The sequence below is a fragment of the Anguilla rostrata genome, chromosome 1 (assembly GCF_018555375.3).
Source record: "Anguilla rostrata isolate EN2019 chromosome 1, ASM1855537v3, whole genome shotgun sequence".
NCBI lineage: Eukaryota > Metazoa > Chordata > Actinopteri > Anguilliformes > Anguillidae > Anguilla > Anguilla rostrata.
Genome location: NC_057933.1, coordinates 14,486,761 through 14,505,251, shown reverse-complemented (window position 1 = coordinate 14,505,251; position 18,491 = coordinate 14,486,761). Strand labels below are relative to the sequence as shown.

The window sequence follows — 18,491 nt, the reverse complement described above, 5'->3', positions numbered from 1 at the left end:
TATCCAAATGCTTCACTCAAATGAGAGTGAGCCATTTCATCACTGAAGGCTCTTCAGGGAGGCATCAAAAATAAGTTGACAGGCATCAAAGGCATCAAAGTAACTGCTCTGTACCTGGAACATGTGCAGCTTGAGAAGCACAAAAATTAACTCTGCATTTTGCCAGTGGAAATCATCCAGTTCAATAATACTGTGAACAAGCTGTCCTGTCTTCAGAAATCAACAGAATTACAGCAGTGAATCTTTGTTTGTGATGGTCAACCTGCATGTATGTCAATAGTACTTTCATACATAACACACACGCACACTCACACACACAAACTCACAGACATACACACACTTGCAGCTGGAGCAAAGCCCTTTGTCTTTTTTTGTAAATCACCTCACAGGAAATCAACAATGGAAAGGTGGGGAAAAAAACCTCAGAAGTTGGGCTATGCTGGAGGGAAGCAAGAGGTACACAGTAAGTCCAAAAGAAGGGCTGGCAATTTTAGTATACATTCAAACTCGTCAATGTTCTAGAATATTCTGTTAGCAAACCTATTTTAACCCTCCACTGAGCAACGCACCACCAGAAAGCTGGAATTGTAACATTAGCTTTGAAACACCCAGCACATTCACCAGCTATAGATGAGTCAGTACAGCAGCTGGGGACGGTGAAGAGACACAGAGAAATCTTTGAAAGTATACAAGCCAGTGGTTAGAAACAGCATCTGTGGTGTAAACAATCAAGCAAAAGACAGAGACGCAATCATTTATTGACACGGTTTGGAAAGAGTGAGAAAAACACTGCACATGAGCAAATATTTATACATTTTGCAAAAGATCATACATATTTCATGTGTAAATCATGTATAACTCAATATTTCCATTTTTATTTTTCTATTATGCATGCATTTGATAAAATAATTTTTGGTAATGCATGTATTACAAAAAATATACTAACAGGCAGGAATTACTTTATGAATAATGGTACTTTTGTAAAGTTCCCTGTCAACTGACACTCTCAAATATTAGGAAATACATATCACTCAATATATTTCTAAATGTTCAAACACAATTAAAAAGTCTGACGCAAACAAGTCTGATCAACTATCATTCATTAGTGGTATTCAGAAATCACTGTTCCTTTGACCAAAATTTAACATACTCATTGGAGTCTAAGCAGCAGCACAAAAATATGTTTAACCTGATGTTTAGCAGCCTGACTGCATATTTGTTAAAAAAAAAAAGCCCATAATATTTGTGATGATTTGCATCACCTTCCATGTTTATGGCTAAAGAATTCTGAAATTTTTTTTAGGTGGATAACTGTTTGTTTTGACCTTGCTGAGGCCTTGACCAGAACAAATAGCCGGGCTTAATAGATATAAATACACAAGGCAAAAATTCTGCTTTCGTGAATCCTGGAACAGACTGAAAAAAAATATATATATGCCTAAATGAATGGGTAGATAAGTCTGTATAAGTACTAGTGAAGAAGGAATGGTACTGTTTTGTTTTTGTTTTTAAATGAAGATTCCTTTTCATCTGTGTTTTCAGGAGGTGTGCAATAACTCCTTCAGCAGAGATTTCAGTATATAAATACAGGCAAATTCCTAAACCTTTTATTAGCGTTAATAAATATAAATAAATGATTTCTTCTTAAATACAAACATATTACCAGCTGGTACTCATGAATTATATGAACTGCCGATATTAATATTTTAACAGCGCACTCAGTTCATATAGTTGTAGGCTGAACACTATATGTGACTGAGAGTGACTCACTGATTTGCTGCACACCAGGAGTCAACATCCGTGCCTGAGCTCGGTATTAAAATACGATAAATAGTAAGGGTTGGCTGTGGTTGCGGCAGACACAGGATCTGCCTTGTGAAATGGCAATCATCTGGAAAAGCGACCCTATCCTGGCGGCGATGAACAGGTGAAGGGGCTGTTCTGCTGCTTCTCTTCAGTCCAAGTAACCAGACCTGCCCCAGCCTGTAATCACATTACACCTGCTCGCCATCCCAGATCTGGCCGGAAGGCGTTTGCTTTCTCTGCTTGGATGAATGGGAGACTGGAGGGTCTCCTTAAAGGCTTGGTGACAATGGATGGATTTAACCACTAACTCAAGGGATTAGGGCAATCACCGCTCGTTGCGCTGTCCGAGGTGCTGAACATCACTGCACCTCCCGCATAAGATTATATTTCAAGTGAAGAGCTAGCTGTGCACCTGGGCAGCGCAAGACTATTAAAGCAAACAGTAACGCATTCACCCCTTCCTGAAGTCCATCATTCTATCTACGCCTCCATGATATTACACACTTCCGAAGATAAGTTTCTTCCTGTTCTCAGCTGACAGGAATGGAACCCGGCGTGGTCTTCTGCTGCTATTGCCCATCTGCTTGACACTTTGGTGTGATGCATTGTGCATTCAGAGACACCTTTCTACACACCAGTGTTGTAAACAACTGTTCTTTCAGCATTTGTGGCCTTTCTGCTAGCTTCCGTTAGTCTGCCCATTCTCCTCTGACCTCTCTCATTAACAATGTGTTTTTGCCCACAAAACTGCCACTCACTGGATACCTTTTCATATCACACAATTCTCCGTAAACTCTAGAGACTGTAGTGAATGAAAATCCCAGGAGGGCAGCTGTTTCTGAGATGGTGGAACCACCATGTCTGGCACCAACAACACCGTGGTAGAAGTTGCAAAGGTCATACATCTTACCCATTTTAATGTTTGGTCAAAAACTAAACCTCTTCACCATATCTGCATGCATTATATACTCAATTTGAGCCACATGGTTTGCTGTTTGGAGGAGCATGCTATTTGTATTAACTAACAGCTGTACCTCATAAGTGGCCAATAAGTGTGTAAAAGCCATACTAATCTTACTACTTAAGTCACGGCTCAGTTGTTTATTACTGACAAAGCTACATTGCCATGAAAAAGTATTTTCTCCCTTCCTGATTTCCTCTATTATTGCATATTTGTCACACTGATTGTTTTATATCATTAGACAGAATGCAATATTAGACAAAGGGAATTTGAGTAAACACAAAACACAAATTTAAAAATATTATTTCATTTATTTAATGAAAAAATGTATCGTCCATGTGAAAAACTAATTCTTCCTCTTAACTTAATAACTGGCTACATATCTGGCTACATACTTTTTCACAGCACTCAAACACATTCGGCCGTCCTGCAGGAAAGCACTGGCAGGTCCTTACTGCCATAACATCTCAGCTCAAGGAGGCTGCCAAGAAGACCAGACCAAAAAAAAAAGGACCAACCTTCTTCCATTTTGTCAGAAGCAGGGAGAGGTCAATCGGCACTCGCGGAAGTGACCTGTTGGGCACAGCAGCAGACCTTCGACGACGTCTCATCTCCAGGTGGAAGTAGATCTGGCCTGAGCAATGCAGTGACTATCGCTCAGGCCAGATCTACTACTCTAAGCCTACGAGAGGAAATTCTCCAAGTACCAGACATTGGTGAATGAATGCACTGACAAGGGATGGAAGGCCAAGTGTCCACCAGCGGAGGCTGGGGCAAGAGGTTTCCCAGGCCAGGCACTGAGCATCCTTGGAGTAAAGGGAGCACGGAGGAAGATGATATGTCACAGAGCTGGACACGAGCCCAAGAGAGCATCTCATTGGCTGTGGCTGGAGTGGGAGGAGCAGCGGTTACGCCAACCTGGCTCAGATCGGACCTGATCACTCCGATCAGCACACCAATTGGAGTGTGTAGTGAGAAGTGCCAAAATTCCTGACAAAGAGGGGACCTCACCTAAGAATGAACCAGGAGAGGCACAACTACTGTCAGCAAGTAAAGACAAAAAAAGCCTTAAAACTTATAATAAATTGTCTGGAACTCAAAAGCTGTGGGCTTGGCCGATAGTTCCTCTTTTTACCAAATGTGAATTTAAGCAATAATAATTTACACCATTGTGTCTCAAGCAAAGGGTTTCTATTTTTAAGAACATATCAGTGTGACCAGTGATTTTTTTAAATGTATCTTAAAGAGTACGTTTTATAACGCTCATACAATCTGGCTAACTTTCTCTCCACAGTGTCAAGTCCTTTTTTTCCAAATAAAGAAGCACATGTCACAAGAGGTCGCTGTTTCTCATTTACATCTGTAGGTTTGGGTTTCACAACACTAAAATACTAAAAACCACAAAAAAAATCATTGGTAGATTAAAAATGCAAATAGCCCGAGAGATAAAGTTATATAAACTTCCGCTACCTTCGGCGCGCCTAACTTGAAAAGCCGAGACACAATGTGTTTTTTCCTCCGGTTTGTGAAATTTTGTAAACAAATTTAGACGTTCATGGAACTCTTCTTTTGGCGATACTCCTTTAGAAATTTATATCCTTCGTAGGTATGAAATAAAGACATCTTGTGGCAATATAGGCCTAAACTACATAGGCCTACTGAAACATCGAACACACTGACAAACACAACAGCTAAACGCATTAACCTGATGCATTTTTACTGTTGGGAAAAAGGGTGTTTAGAATATTGCGCGTGTGAAAATGAAATTCATTGTCTAAACACAGGTTATATTTCACGTGAACGTAATTAAATGTATTATGGGCTAAAGTAAAATTGAAAACGTATAAAGATCTTCCACTACCTTTTTATCAATTTCTAGAAAGCTCTCGCTCGCTCTCATTCGAGCAAAAAATTATGAAACAAAGACTCGAAGGGGGCTTAAAACTGGACCAGTACCAAAGCACATAGCCTGGCCCAAACCTGTTCAGTAAGCCGAAGTGATTAGTACCTTGTTATAAAGCACTAAACCTTGCTGAGCTATTCCCACAATAGGCTAACCTTTTCATACACTGAAAAATAAGCTGTATCCAGAAGGACGCCCACTTACATTGAAAGAGAAAACGCAGTCCTGGAATCCGGCGATTCCCGGCGCATTTCTTACATAATGGCAAGGAATGCGGCGGGAAAACTTTTCATTAGCAGTACTAATCAAGGTCCTAAAATGGCGTGGCTGTAATTGTTATTTAATATCTGTAGATGTTTTTACGCAGCGGCAGATTTCGGTCAATTATAGCGTCAGAGTCTCAAAGGGAATGTCTGTTTCGGATGAGGAGTCACTATGAATGCCAGTGGACGTAATATCTGGGCCTTCGTCCAAAGAAGGGGGACTGCATATACAGTAGGCCGACAAACAATCAGTTGGTTGTTCACGGTATGTGCTAGGAAAACTTAATATGATATGACAACCGTTTGTCTGAGAAGGCACTTATTAAATATCCAAGTCGAAAGAGGACTGTATTATAAGGATGCTGGATAAGGTAACTTCCAGCACCGATAACGATGGCAGCTGCGCTGACACGAGGGAACAGTAAGGGGTTCCTCATCCAGAGAAAGGCTAATTAATGAGATGCAATTAATGCAAGTTGGATCCTCCTCATTTGATAAACTCAATTTTATTAATTTATCAAGCAAAGCACATTGAAATGAATAGCCCAATTTAATGCACAACGCCTATGTCAATGAATGCGATAGGAATGGGTAAGTGGCAGCCAAGAAAAATGTGTTAATTAACCAATTAATCAATTATTATTATTATTATTATTATTATTATTATTATTATCATCATCATCATGACTTAATTTGTTCAGCACTCACGCATTTCAGAAATGTTATAGAATCAAGTATTGGTTCAGTAAAATAACTGAAACATTGTATAGATAACAATATTATGGCTCATGGTTTCCGAAAAGGTTAGCTTTAAAACATTTTTTTTTTTGGCACAAGAGACACAATTGAGATGGGAAACTATCCATTTGGCCTAGCTATGGGTGAATTTAATTTAAACTAAAACCGTTAAAAACAGCGCTTATTTAATGAGCCAATTCAATATACTGAAATTGTTTACGCAACAGCTGAAAAATGAGTCATAAAGTGGGTATTTATTTACAATACGGGTTTTGACCTGGGTGAATTCAGGACAAGTAAATGTGAAAGCCAATTTTTCAACATCGTTAGCCTGTTTGATTGCCAGTGAAGAACATAAAAAATGCCTGAATCCAAGCATGCTGGCAAGAAACGCCAATCTCCCGGTCTGGGAATCTGTAGGCAAATGCAGAAAATAATAACAACCCATCCACGCTGCAGTCTGTGTGCCTCCAGCAGCTGCCCTACACCCCCAAAAAAAACCACCCCACCCCACTCTCCCTGGAAAAACCTTGAAAAAAAAAGTTTGATTTCCGTACCTCTGGCAGGCTCCCTCGGCAGCAAACTCTTTCATTGAGGAGGAAAAAAAACTTATTAGCTGCGTCCCTTCACAAAACATCGGGAGCCCCCTTTGTTCGGGCAGGGACTCGAGACCCCATCATTAGCACTGATTACCGCTGACCAGTTTGACAACCTTATTGACTGCTAAAAAGACTTTTTCATGTATCCCTCCCGGGTTGCCCTCGTTTTCAATGGAAACGGAAATATTCTGCCATCTTGTCCCCTCGAGTTGAATGAAATCCAAAGCCCTTACCCTTCCCCTAACTCGCTTCCTCCTCCTTTTTACATCGAAACACTGTTTTGGCCCCTGTTTTGTTCCAGCTGAAAGAGATTTTTGAAAATACAGCTTGTCCCTTTCATTCGCTACAGTAATTAACTACAAATAGCACCCAGGTGTGCACCAATACTCATACAACGGTTGTAAGCACAGTTCTGTGTCGTTTTATGTTGCATTAACTCTGTCCGTTAGTTTTAGGCTTATAACCTTTAGGCGTTATACGTGTGACAACACAAAATAGCTTCAGCATGTCTTTCGAATTAATCATGTCAAGTAAATTATGTTTTAAAAAATTAAAACGACAACATTCATCTGTAATAATGAACACAGTAAGAGTTCATTATGAAAGCCTTTTATCTTAGTTTGTTACCCATGGTGAGCGAATTAAAGAAAACTGATAGAATTTTGTGGGTTTTCGTAAAGAATAGGCTATATGCGTCCGTCCTCCCCCACCGGCGCACACACACCAGGTCCAGTGAATGAAAGTAACAAAAGAGCAATGCTGTTATTTGTATCTATTAATTAGACTTGTTCAGGCGGACTACAGTCTTTCTGACTGCTATCGCTATGGGTAAGAAACTTTCCCAGTCTCACACATTGTTTTTCTCTGTCGAATTATTCAGTGACGGCATGTAATCACAGTCGCCATTGTCCATGCATTACCTAACTGCAAAGAACAATAATACTGTAAAAACAATGGCGTGAAGTAAAAACAACGCTTTCTGCCGAAGTATAGGGACAGTGACAGAATTTTCGTTGTTTTGGCTTTGTACTCCAGCATATTGGATTTAAAATAAAACAATGAATACGGGGTTAATGTGCTGTCAGCTTCAATTGGAAGGATATTTATATTTACATCCATAACAGGTGCACTGTGTAGGAATTACAGCCCATTTTATATACAGTCTTTCCATTTTAGGGGAGCAAAAGTAATTGGACAATTGACTACTCAGCTGTTTCTCGGTCGGCTGCGTGTTTTTGCATCGTTAGTTAATGCACAACAAAGCTAACAAAAGGCCTAGAGTTGATCCTAGGTGTGGAGTTTGTATTTGGAGTCTGTTGCTGTTGTCTCGCAACATGACCAAATAAGGGTCATTCTAAGGCTTAAAAATCTGAATAAATGAATCAGAGACATAGCCAGAACATTGCATATGTCAAAATCAAATGATACATTGTTAGCAAGCAAGAACGCACTTGTGAGCTCAGCAATAGCAAACAGCCAGGTAGGCCACAGAAGACCACTGTAGTGGATGACTGAAGAATATTTTCAATTGTGAAGAAAAGCGCTTTTGAACTGTTGAACAGATAGAGAACACTCTCCAGGATGTAGGCATACATGTGTAAAAGACTATCATAAAGAGAAGACTACACCAGCAAAACCTCGGAGGGTTCATCACAAATGGAAAGCACTGATAAGCCTCAAGAACAGAACGACTAGGTTAGACTTTAAAAAAAAATTTTTTTTAGGAAGAAAGTCTAATGGACAGATGAGATGAGTATTAACCAATATCGAATTAATGGAAAGAGGAAACTGTACAGAAAGGACCTGCTCATGATCCAAAGCACCCCCACCACCAGGAAACATGGCAGAGGTAGAGTGTTTAGTGTTGTGGCTGGGGCATGTATGGCTGCCACTGGAACTGGCTCACTTTTTATTGATGATCTGACAGCCGACAGCAGCATCTGGATGCATTCAGAAGAATACAGAAACATCTTCTCAGGTCCACCCAGAGACCTCAAAACTCATTGGACAGTGATTCACCTTGCAGCCAGACAATGACCCCAAGCATGCTAACAAAGCAACCAAGGAATTCTTCACAGCCAAAAAGTGATATGTTCTTGATTGACCGACTCAATCACCCATCCTGAATCCAAGGAACATGCATTTTACGAGCTGAAGACAAAACTGAAGGCAAAACGCCCCAGAAACAGGAGCTGAAGATGGCTGGCGTAAAGGCCTGGTAGAGCATCACCAGGGAAGATAACCAGCGTCTGATGACGTCTGGGTCACAGACTTCAGGCAGTCAACTGCAAAAAATTTGCAACCAAGTACTAAATATGACTACTTTATTTCTGATTTTGTTAATTATTTGTCCATTTAGGCCTACTTTTGCTCCCCTAAAATGCGGGGACCCTGCTTAAAAAGTCATTCCCACATGGACCACTTGAATCCCCTCAAATTAAAATTGATTGCTGCACTTTAACTTCATATTCATTGTTTTATTTCAAATTCAATGTACTGTAGTACAGACCCAAAACAGCAAAATGTGTCACTGTCCCAATACTTTTGCCCTAGACTATATATATATATATATATATATATATATATATATATATATGGTGCAACGTTTATAATGAACAAACAATTAATTTTAAATTCATTTCAAAATGATAAAATCGAAATATAATGATAGTCTTAGCTACTACCGCCACTTTTGCAACTGTTTAACATACAGAAACTGAAGTGTATGAAATTACATGTAACTGAAGCGATGCAACGTTTGATTTTCGGTTATTATCATCATTAGCCTACGGTTTACGTTTGAATTTAGCGCGTTTCTGGAATTACTTGTACCACACATGAAATAATTAAACACACGGATCCAAATTAGAGACCGCTTGTAGCCTTCATAAAACTGCGTATTTTTTTCAAAACACAACATCAGACTGCTCTGAACGGTTTAAAGAAAACACATCTATTATTGTTCTGGTGCTCAGTCATATGTTTTTACTCCCGGAAACCATCTCGTTTTATGAGTCGGCCTTTCGTTGACCTTTTGCTGTCATGTTACATTATGAGGCAATGCGTGGAGGCCAAGTGCAACGAAAACATGTCTGGATGCATAGTAGGCTATCACATATAGGCTTCACAGGCGATACATCTTCGCATTTAAGCCTTTGAATAGGACAGAGAAAGATGTGCATATTTTAAATTTGAGGGAATAAGCCAACTCACAAAGAATCTGTAAGTAGGCCTATAGTGACAGGCTACACCTTTATCCATTCGGAAATGCCAAGACAACGAGTAGGCCTATAGTCCCCTGCGCAGAAACATGAGTGTATTTTTCATATGTAATCTGTATTGTGATCATATTACTATTCAAAACTCCGCGTAATTTTTCCAATACCACCACGACGTTGCTGCTTATATTAACGTCGCATAACAGAGCCGAGAATTATGTTCGTAACAATTCAATGAGGGATACTAAAAATCGAAATGAGAAGTCTACGAAGTCAAATTAATGAAATTAACCAAGATGCAAGATGACAATTTACATTTGTGAAACCATTAATCCAACCTCCAGTTGGACTATGTTTGAAAAATGTACGCAAAAATTAACTCAAAAATAAAATAATAATAAGAATAATAGAACATTTACTCTTTAAAAAAGCAGCCTGATCTTGAAATGCTTTGATCAACAAATATTTATTTAGTTAACCTTTTTTTTTCTTTTACTGAAACATATTTCAACTATTCAGCGCATTGCTACGGTTCACCTGTGCACGAGGCAAATATTAAAAACATCAAGCAAATAAAGACCAAACCTAACAGAGCCAATCATTTAAATAAGTAAATAAACATTATTTATAAAACTTTAAAAAGTAAAGTAAAATATCACAGCGTCTTTTTCAACATGAAATACCCACAGAAAACCAGGGCAGGCGCTCAACATTTTTTTTCATCAACTTTTCCCACCTCCGAAAAAGGGACCGTGAAGGCCTATTTATCTTCTTCAGTTTATTTTCATGTCATGTCATTTTTTGTTTGTGTCTCTTTTTTTTCTTTCTTTTTTTTTGTTATTTAGTTCAGTCATCCGTTAAGAAAAATGAAATAAAATTACATTTTAAGACAGGGCGTTCCCGTGTATCCCTCGCGGTTTGGCAGCCTTCAAATAAGAATACCATTTGTATATTTAAATGCAGGCACTGTTATTGTTTCTTTTAGATTGTCTGTTTTTATCTCCACTGTTTTGCTCGCGTTCTCTTTCTCTTTCGGGCTGCCTGCGTTAGATGTCACATTCACTGTCGCTGGAAGTGATAGATATTGCCGAGGCGGCGGCTTTGCTGGACAAACTAGCTTCAGGGCTGGACGCAGCACCGAGTCGGTCCACTGCAACGTCCTCTTCAGCCAGAGACCGAACCGAACCTTGGGTCAGGACTTGCTGTTGAAGCCTCCACAAAAGACATAATGGGGAAATGAGAATCAAAAACTATACGGCTAAATTAAGATTTTTGTACATGCACAAAGCATTTCATTTATACGATTGTGAATACAGGCAGGCAAGTAAAGCGTCAGACAGATGTACTAACAATTACAATGTCATCACAGTATACAATGTATAAATAGACACATAGGTATTCAACCTTCCAGCATGGTAGTAGCCTATAGTAGCATAGCGGGATAATTTACTGAATTTACGTTTTGAACTGCTAGGTAATGAGACGTGAACATTTACTGAATTTACAACAGCTGAATTACAACCATATTTTAGCACTGGGTGATGTGATAGCAGTATCGTGATAAGGTTAACAACTGTAGAACTATCAGACATTTAACGAAAAAAAAAACTCGGAGTAAATTAAACAGCATATCAATAACAGACCTTAACAGCGTATCAGTTAATTAAATCCATGGTTGCTATCTACCTTATCGTGTAACACGTGATCCAATTAATCGCAAGAAGATGAGGGATTCTAAATTACCAATAGACATAACAGGCATAGTAATGTATCCCGGTTTCCAAATATTATACGTAAAGCTACGCAAACTTTCAATGGAAAAGGTTTACCTTGCCAGAATGATCATAATCCTCAAGCCGTATTTTTAAAAATTGGTAGATTAAACACTGTATTGAATGCACAAGCAATCGTGCAAGGGTAGGCTATTTGAGTATATATGTTATTAATAAACCAACACCATTGAAAGGTCGCATAAATGTTTAGGCCTCAGAACAAACGTAGGCTAGCTACAGCATACTGCAATGGAATTTAGATTTTTACAATTATGCAATACAAACTGCAAATCGGTATTCTATTGATATTCTTGTTGAAAATGCGGAGTTACTTTGCGTGGTCAGGTCGGTCGATATTTTAGTAGTCTACTGTAGGCTATACATACAACTCGTCACTTGCCGTTTATTTTATAATTAAGAACAAATCAATCGACTTCCTTTTTATGTGTAAAATGAAATGTATTGGAACAAATCAGCAGTGTTATATGTTTTTAAAAATCTTTTTCTAAAGGTAATGGTGCAATTTGATCAATGTTTTGGAACAAAAAAATTAGGCTATCCGCAAAAACATTATGATATTATTATTATTATTATCATTATTATTATTATTATTATTATTATTATTACTTCTACTATAGCCTTCTACACGTTGACTATATATAGCCATATATAATCTATGTATATACAAAAAAGATTTAAATAATATATATAATTAAATTAAAATATACTTAAAATTATTATTTTTTTAATGTTTGGTTTTTTAAGGTCCCACATGGGCTATACATTCACAGCCTGAGCTGATTTTTTGTTGCCAATGTTTTCAGTATAAACAATTGAAAATGCTATGCATGGGAGTTCATCATTTAGTCCAGTACTCCCTATGTGACTAATGTTAAAACACAAAACAAGACAACAGCAACAAAAATAAATAAATAAATAAATAAAAATATGCGATGGATTCGATTTTACTCAAACGCGCATACCTGTTTTTTGCTGCTGCCGCTCTATCCCTTTGTCTGCGATTTTTGAACCAGTTTCCCACTTGTGTGGGAGTAAGTCCCGTAGCCTGTGCAAGCTCCCGCTTTTTGCTAGGGTTCGGATAAGGGTCCTGCAGATACCATTCTCTGAGCAAATGCCGGGTTCTCTCTTTGAAGCAGTGTGTCTTTTGTTCCCCGTCCCAAATTGTTCTGGGCAGAGGGAACTTCTTCCTTACCCGATATTTGTCCACCGGTCCTAGCGGGCGGCCCCTCAGCTTCTCTGCCTCCTGGTAGTGTGCTTCCAGCCAAAGGGCCTGCAGTTTAGAGTGTGAGTCTTTGGTGAACTTGTGGTTTTCCAGGATATGGTAAAGCTCTCGAAAATTCCCAGTGTGGAAGGCCACTATGGCCCTCGCTCTCAAGACCGACTCATTCTTGTTGAGGACCTCGCAGGCTGCTGGGGCGACGGGCAGCGACCAGAGGAAGCGACCGAGACGTTCAATATCTCCGCTCTCCTCTAAAGTCTCACAAACCCCCGCTACCTGCTGGGGGCTAAAATTCAAGATAGGAAGCTGAAACATGGATGCTTCTCTTTTTTCCCGCTGTTGTCGCTCTCTCGCACTCGCGCCCAATCCCACTCTCTCGCTTATCCTTTCTCTCTTTCGGATGCAGACAAAAAGGCAATCCCAAAGTTAACAGATCAACCGTTAAAAACACTGAGGAACGATGCCCTCTGGCTGGCTAAAGCAGCCTCGATGGTTGAACTTCGCAGATTGCAAGTACGAGAGTATACAACTAGACCCGAGATGAAATTTTTGAAGAAAAAAAGACATTCAGCCCTCTGCTGATTTTCTATTGGACTTGGCAGATTGGCTGAGTGGTTGCCATGGATGCCTGTCAATCACTGTCAAGTTTGCCAATCACGCGGAAAGGAGCGTAAAGAGATTTCAGCACCTCCCAGAGCTCGACAGCGCCTTTAAAAAATGAAAACATTCTGACCTTTGCTTTTTGTCTTCAAAAATATAATTGCCTTCGATGTTTCTGTGCATCAACTCCCTTTGCATCTCGTTCTTTTGAAAGGGAAAATGCATTCAGTTAAAAAAAAAATATTTTAGGCCTAGATCTTCAAAAAACAAATGTTACTGTTTTTTTAATTTTTTTAATTTTTTTTAGAAAATAAATAAATGAATAAATAAAACCCCGGCTTTTACAAGGACGGTTTTATTTTATTACAGTAATCAAAGTCCCATGCAAATTTGACCTATGATGTTTACATATCAGAGAGCCACCAAAAGCCTTACCAATTTTTAGTAAAAAAAACAGGTAAAAGGTAAATTTAGTCCGAGAAATTAGCACAGCTTTAGGAAATGGGATAATACATGAACATACATGAAACATTTAAATAAAACAGTAAAAACCTAACTTGAAGTAATACTTAATAATCATAATTTTAGGGATGCCCATCTTATGTGATATTTATTTTATAGCCTATTATAGGCCTAGGCTATATGTCATACACATATAGTTTACCAATAACGTGGACACATAACTACCAATGTGAACCGCATTTAGCGCGCGCGCGTGTGTGCGTTTCTAGAGTGCCATTCTTTATTATTCCCCTCATTACAGGTCTTTGTGACTGTAAAAGCGCTTAACGCTGCTCTGTATTTCCATGTAATGTTATTTATCCAGCCACTCCCTGGGAATAATACATTATTAACTGTAGACAAATTAATATATTTATGGATTCAGTGAGAGTGCTGTGTAGCTGGCTATTCTGGTTTAGTATCAAATACACTTCGCTTTGTGCAGAGGCTGATTCCGTAAATAAGAAGGCGGATAGATAGCGCAGATGGTTTGAAGTGTCGGGTCAGATTATTTCATGCCTGAGTACAGTGAAAAAGTTCATTCTGACGGAAAACGCTGATATTATTTTCACAGATCCAAGCAGTTCCATTGAAAACCTTTCAGGGTCTTTTACATGATTTATAGGAGGTTCATGGCTCGGATATGGAACTACCTTCTGTACAAAAAGCTGCTCATTTTCAAGCATTCTGCTTCGCCACGTGAAAATGCATTGATACGAAGGCTACATGCAGCATGCTTAACAGAGCTGCGTTTTGTAATGTATGGATATTAACAAAATATTTAGTACTGCAATAAAAACTGGTATGTTAAATATACGAGTCCTCATTGTTCCGTGAAGAGATCAGTGCATCACGTTCGGTAAAATAAGAATAAAAATCACAGAGAACTCTTCGAAAGCTGGATTTGCTGGACCATGAAGGAGGCGCAAATCTGTCCCTGCGAAGCACAATAAAACTATACTGTAACACAATAAAGTACAGGCTAAAAGCACTATATTCGCAAATTAAAGTATGGTTTGAAAGTTTAATGAAAACATAATTAATCACAAACTTTACTGTCAAATCGCTACACACGTGTACTTGATGTTGCGCATAAAGCAGACGAGACATACTGAACAAGGAGTTGGATAAATGTTGGCTACCTCGTGGAATCGCCCTTTATAAATCCCCGTTATTACAGGTTTAACACAGACCGGTTAAATCATAACTAAAGGATTTGCAAGTATCTTCGAAATTACGCCAAAATCTGGCTTCATGTGACAGACCAGAAGCGCAATACTAAGGGGCAGATGGTAGCCAACTGTTTCAAATTTAAGCTGTATATTTCGTCGTGCACATTTAAGTCTAACAAAACAAATTCTAAGAACACTGACGGTAATGAAGCATCAGTAGTCCAAAGTGTCGAATCTCATTTCATATTAAAAATAGACATTGAAATCAACACTAGAATAAGGCCGTCACTTAAAATCCATTGCTATTTCAAACAAGGTAGGCCTACGCGTCAAAACAAGGATGTGATGGATGTAGACGGGTTTTGATTATTTGACCTTTGCCTGATTCTGTCAAACTATGAGGTCCTACACTAGCTGAGTGTGCAACATTGCCTTCTCTCTGTAGTTTCTTTAAAAATAAAAATGAAGTTTCCGAAAAGTATATGCAAATAGTAGTAAATAGGTTATATATAGTTCACATGGAGCAATTAGTTTAAAATAATTTCTAAGTGACAAAACAATTGCTTATCAATGTAATGTTTTACACACAGCCTTAGCTGTTAGGGTTTACTTCTTTGAAATAAAGCATTAACCCAAATGATCTTTGCTGAAGTGAATTTATTATCACGAAGGATATAGTTTATTTAGTGGACTTCAAGAACGTCTGAATCGTGCAGAGATATATTCAACCGACACTCTTCCAACAACGGTATTTAGAGATAAATTATTGATAATATTAGTAGATAGTAGTATTATATACTAAAATTGCAATTTATGCTTTAGAACAAAGTATGCTTTTAGCTGTTGTTGTCAGGTTGTTTAGGCTTGGTTATACCTGTTATGAACGTTCACACAAGTAAGCAGGAATGTTATTATAACCTAACAATATTGTAGGCCTACCCAAATTGTCACTATTACAAACGCAACACTTTTGGAAGTGATTGTCCTATCCAAGAATTAGGCTGTACATTCGTACGACATAGTTATAGACTTGATTGTGAAAGTCATAGGACCACTGGTGACGTTGTTAGGGGAAAAACTCTTGCATTACATTACATTATAGGCATTTAGCTGACGCTCTTATCCAGAGCGACTTACAACAGAGTAACCAAACTCAGGATCAAGTCCACTTAAGTCTTGCAGTTACCCATGTCTGTCACAACGAGGAAAGAGAACCGTGCTTTGCTTCAACATTACACTTAACCGTTGAAATGCAGAGTAGCAAAAGGCTGAACGTTATCTTGAAGCAAAGCAGTTTCTCTACCTCCCTACCAATCTGCTTTGTGGGCGAGGAGCAGGTGTTATCAGTCCACGGTGGAATTCTCCATAAAATGTTGTCATGTTTTGCTTTGATAAACTGAATATAACCAAGGTCTGAATTATGATTTCTCCCACATTCCATTTCCATCGGGAAATTGGCATCTTGGACATGTCATCAGTACATCTCTATTTATGATGTGTTGGTGATTATGCTTCTAAAGCACATCTTTTGATATCGCTGATTTCTGAAAGCCAATTTTCTTTGATGCTGAACTGTGTATTTTGAAATTGCGTATCATATTTCATTGCTCATCTTTTTATTTGCACCTTTCGTTCTGCCCCCACAGGTGATGTGTACGCAATGTAATTTTCATCGTCACTAGCATACAAACATATCGGCTTGTACTCTTGATAGCGAAGGCTATAGCCTACCTATAAATGAGGTGAAAACGAGGTGTTCTGGTTCATTGTTGAAGTTTGGTGTGTCGCCATCTCCATGGCTTTCGACTATGGCTTTTTACACTGAAATGATATATATGAACCACTGTCCACTGCTAAAATCTCAGAGATATTAAAGAACCTTAAATTGATCTTTACAAAGGTTTCAATGGCGTACTATAAATTCGGCGGGGAAGGGAAGCGTAAAGTTAAAAAAAAAATCATTTAAAACATTTGGTACATTTTTTCAAAAGCATTGCTCTACAGATGGAGATCCAAATCATTGTCCTAATGTCTTGCGAGTAATGTTCTCGTTTAAGTTCATTCGATGTAACGAATAGTAGACGCACTTATCGAATGGTAAACGCACTAAAAATCTTGACATTTTCCTAGAAATTTATTTTAATTAAACTTAAACCGTTAAAAGGTAGGCAATTACACACCGACACAAATATATTGCATTGTATATTTAATATAAATCATCATCATTGATTACGGTATATATTAAGGACATATATTGAACAAAAGCGAGATTTTCTATTCTGAATACAAGACCCAAGACTAACTACACATATTCCATAAGTCTCTGTACGGCTGGACGGCGTTACAAAATGGGTAAATGAATTAATAACCATCTAAATCCTAGTATTAAGGAAAAACACCCTTAACTACCGTACCTCACATAATAATTGCATTCCTCACAGGAGCAATCACGAGTGAAGCCTGATGTCACAGACCTTCTGTGAATGCACGATAAAAAAATATATAAACAGGAATCAAGACAATTGTGCCCAGATACTGACGCAATGCCAGGCACGTATTGTTCCAATCTACTCCATACTTCACCAAACTTTTACCCACGGTGTCTTCGGTGGAAAATGTGAATACCCTCATATGTTTTCTTTTTATTCGGTGGTGAACCACTTTGAAATGACGTTTCTGTGTATACCCTATAGTAAATAACGTTTAGAGTTATTACACATTTTCTTTCCCTTTTGTTTTACATTAGGCGCCAAACTTGGGGCCGAGTAGGGTTTAACCTATTTCCACCCTAATTTGGAATATCCAGTCACTATTTGTGGCTCCATTCACACTCGACTCCTCATTGCCAATTCGGGAGACAACCACAGTTTTCCTCCTCGGGGGGTGCCTTTGGCCTACTTCTCCTCACACTTAAAGAAAATGTGTTTAATTGTGGTTATGTGTAAAAACCAATGAAGACACATTTTACTTTTCTTCACACTACAGCCTACAGCCAATTTGGCATATAGCTGAGTGTGAGGAATATACATCTCGTATATGTGGTTTTGGGAAGCATTCCACGGGCGCAGGCCCGACCAGTGGGGTCGCTAGAGAGCGCATCCCAACCAACTGAACCCTCCCGAGCACAGTGCGAATCCATCGCGTAATTATGCGTAACTCCAGCTGGCTACTCCAGTCGGCGGGGACTAGGTCCGGATTTCATCCAGGACGGTGGGACTCATCCATGTACCTTATCCGAATGAGCCATCCAGCAGCCGTTTGTTATTATTTAAAGGTTCAGTATGTAAGTTTAGAGAAATGAGCAAGACCACCACCCACCCCATCTCCTCAAACTCTCCCTCCAAAGCTCCTCCCTGCAAACACATGCACACCCACTACCGGCTGCCTGAAATCTGAGTACCGTGGTAGTGATGGGAAGTTTGATTCTTTATCCTGACTCGTTCACAAACGATTTGCTTAGTGAAAAGAACAAATCTTTTGATTCGTTCACTAGATTCACTAATCCCCACTTCCCCAGAGCACGAAGGAACCCCCTTTCTGGCGACGAAGACTCGAAAATTTTGTTATTGTCGTTCAGAGCTGACTCACTGAGGACACAACATTACATCTCCCATTAAAATGAATGGGGAATATCAGACTTTCAAAATAAACTTCCCGGATGGTATTCTGAAACTTGATTAACAATAGTTATGTTTAATATGAAAAGAAAATAGTAAAA

The 18,491-nt window shown here is 38.8% G+C and overlaps 2 protein-coding genes across 2 annotated transcripts in view; both read right to left on the bottom strand.

Moving 5' to 3' along the window:
• Positions 1–9,935: 9,935 nt before the first annotated feature.
• Positions 9,936–15,853, bottom strand: LOC135248825 (homeobox protein SIX6). The gene is made up of 2 exons (XM_064323789.1): positions 12,244–15,853; positions 9,936–10,700 (listed from the first exon to the last, which is right to left on the bottom strand). The coding sequence occupies exons 1-2, from the start codon at positions 12,813–12,815 to the stop codon at positions 10,535–10,537; spliced, it is 738 nt and encodes a 245-aa protein (XP_064179859.1). The 5' UTR covers positions 12,816–15,853; the 3' UTR covers positions 9,936–10,534.
• Positions 9,936–18,491, bottom strand: part of LOC135248793 (protein phosphatase 1A) — a 62,716-nt gene continuing 54,160 nt past the window's right edge. Inside the window, exon 6 of the mRNA XM_064323730.1 lies at positions 9,936–10,700. Within this exon, the coding sequence (XP_064179800.1) occupies positions 10,653–10,700 (48 nt within the window). The 3' untranslated portion in view covers positions 9,936–10,652. The remainder of the gene's footprint in view (positions 10,701–18,491) is intronic.

Coding starts and splice junctions, on each gene's coding strand:
- LOC135248825 (XM_064323789.1), bottom strand. CDS start 12,815: ATGTTTCAGCTTCCTATCTTGAATTTTAGCCCCCAGCAGGTAGCGGGG. Junction 10,701..12,243: donor GCGGCAGCAGCAAAAAACAG/GTATGCGCGTTT, acceptor TCTTTTGTGGAG/GCTTCAACAGCAAGTCCTGA.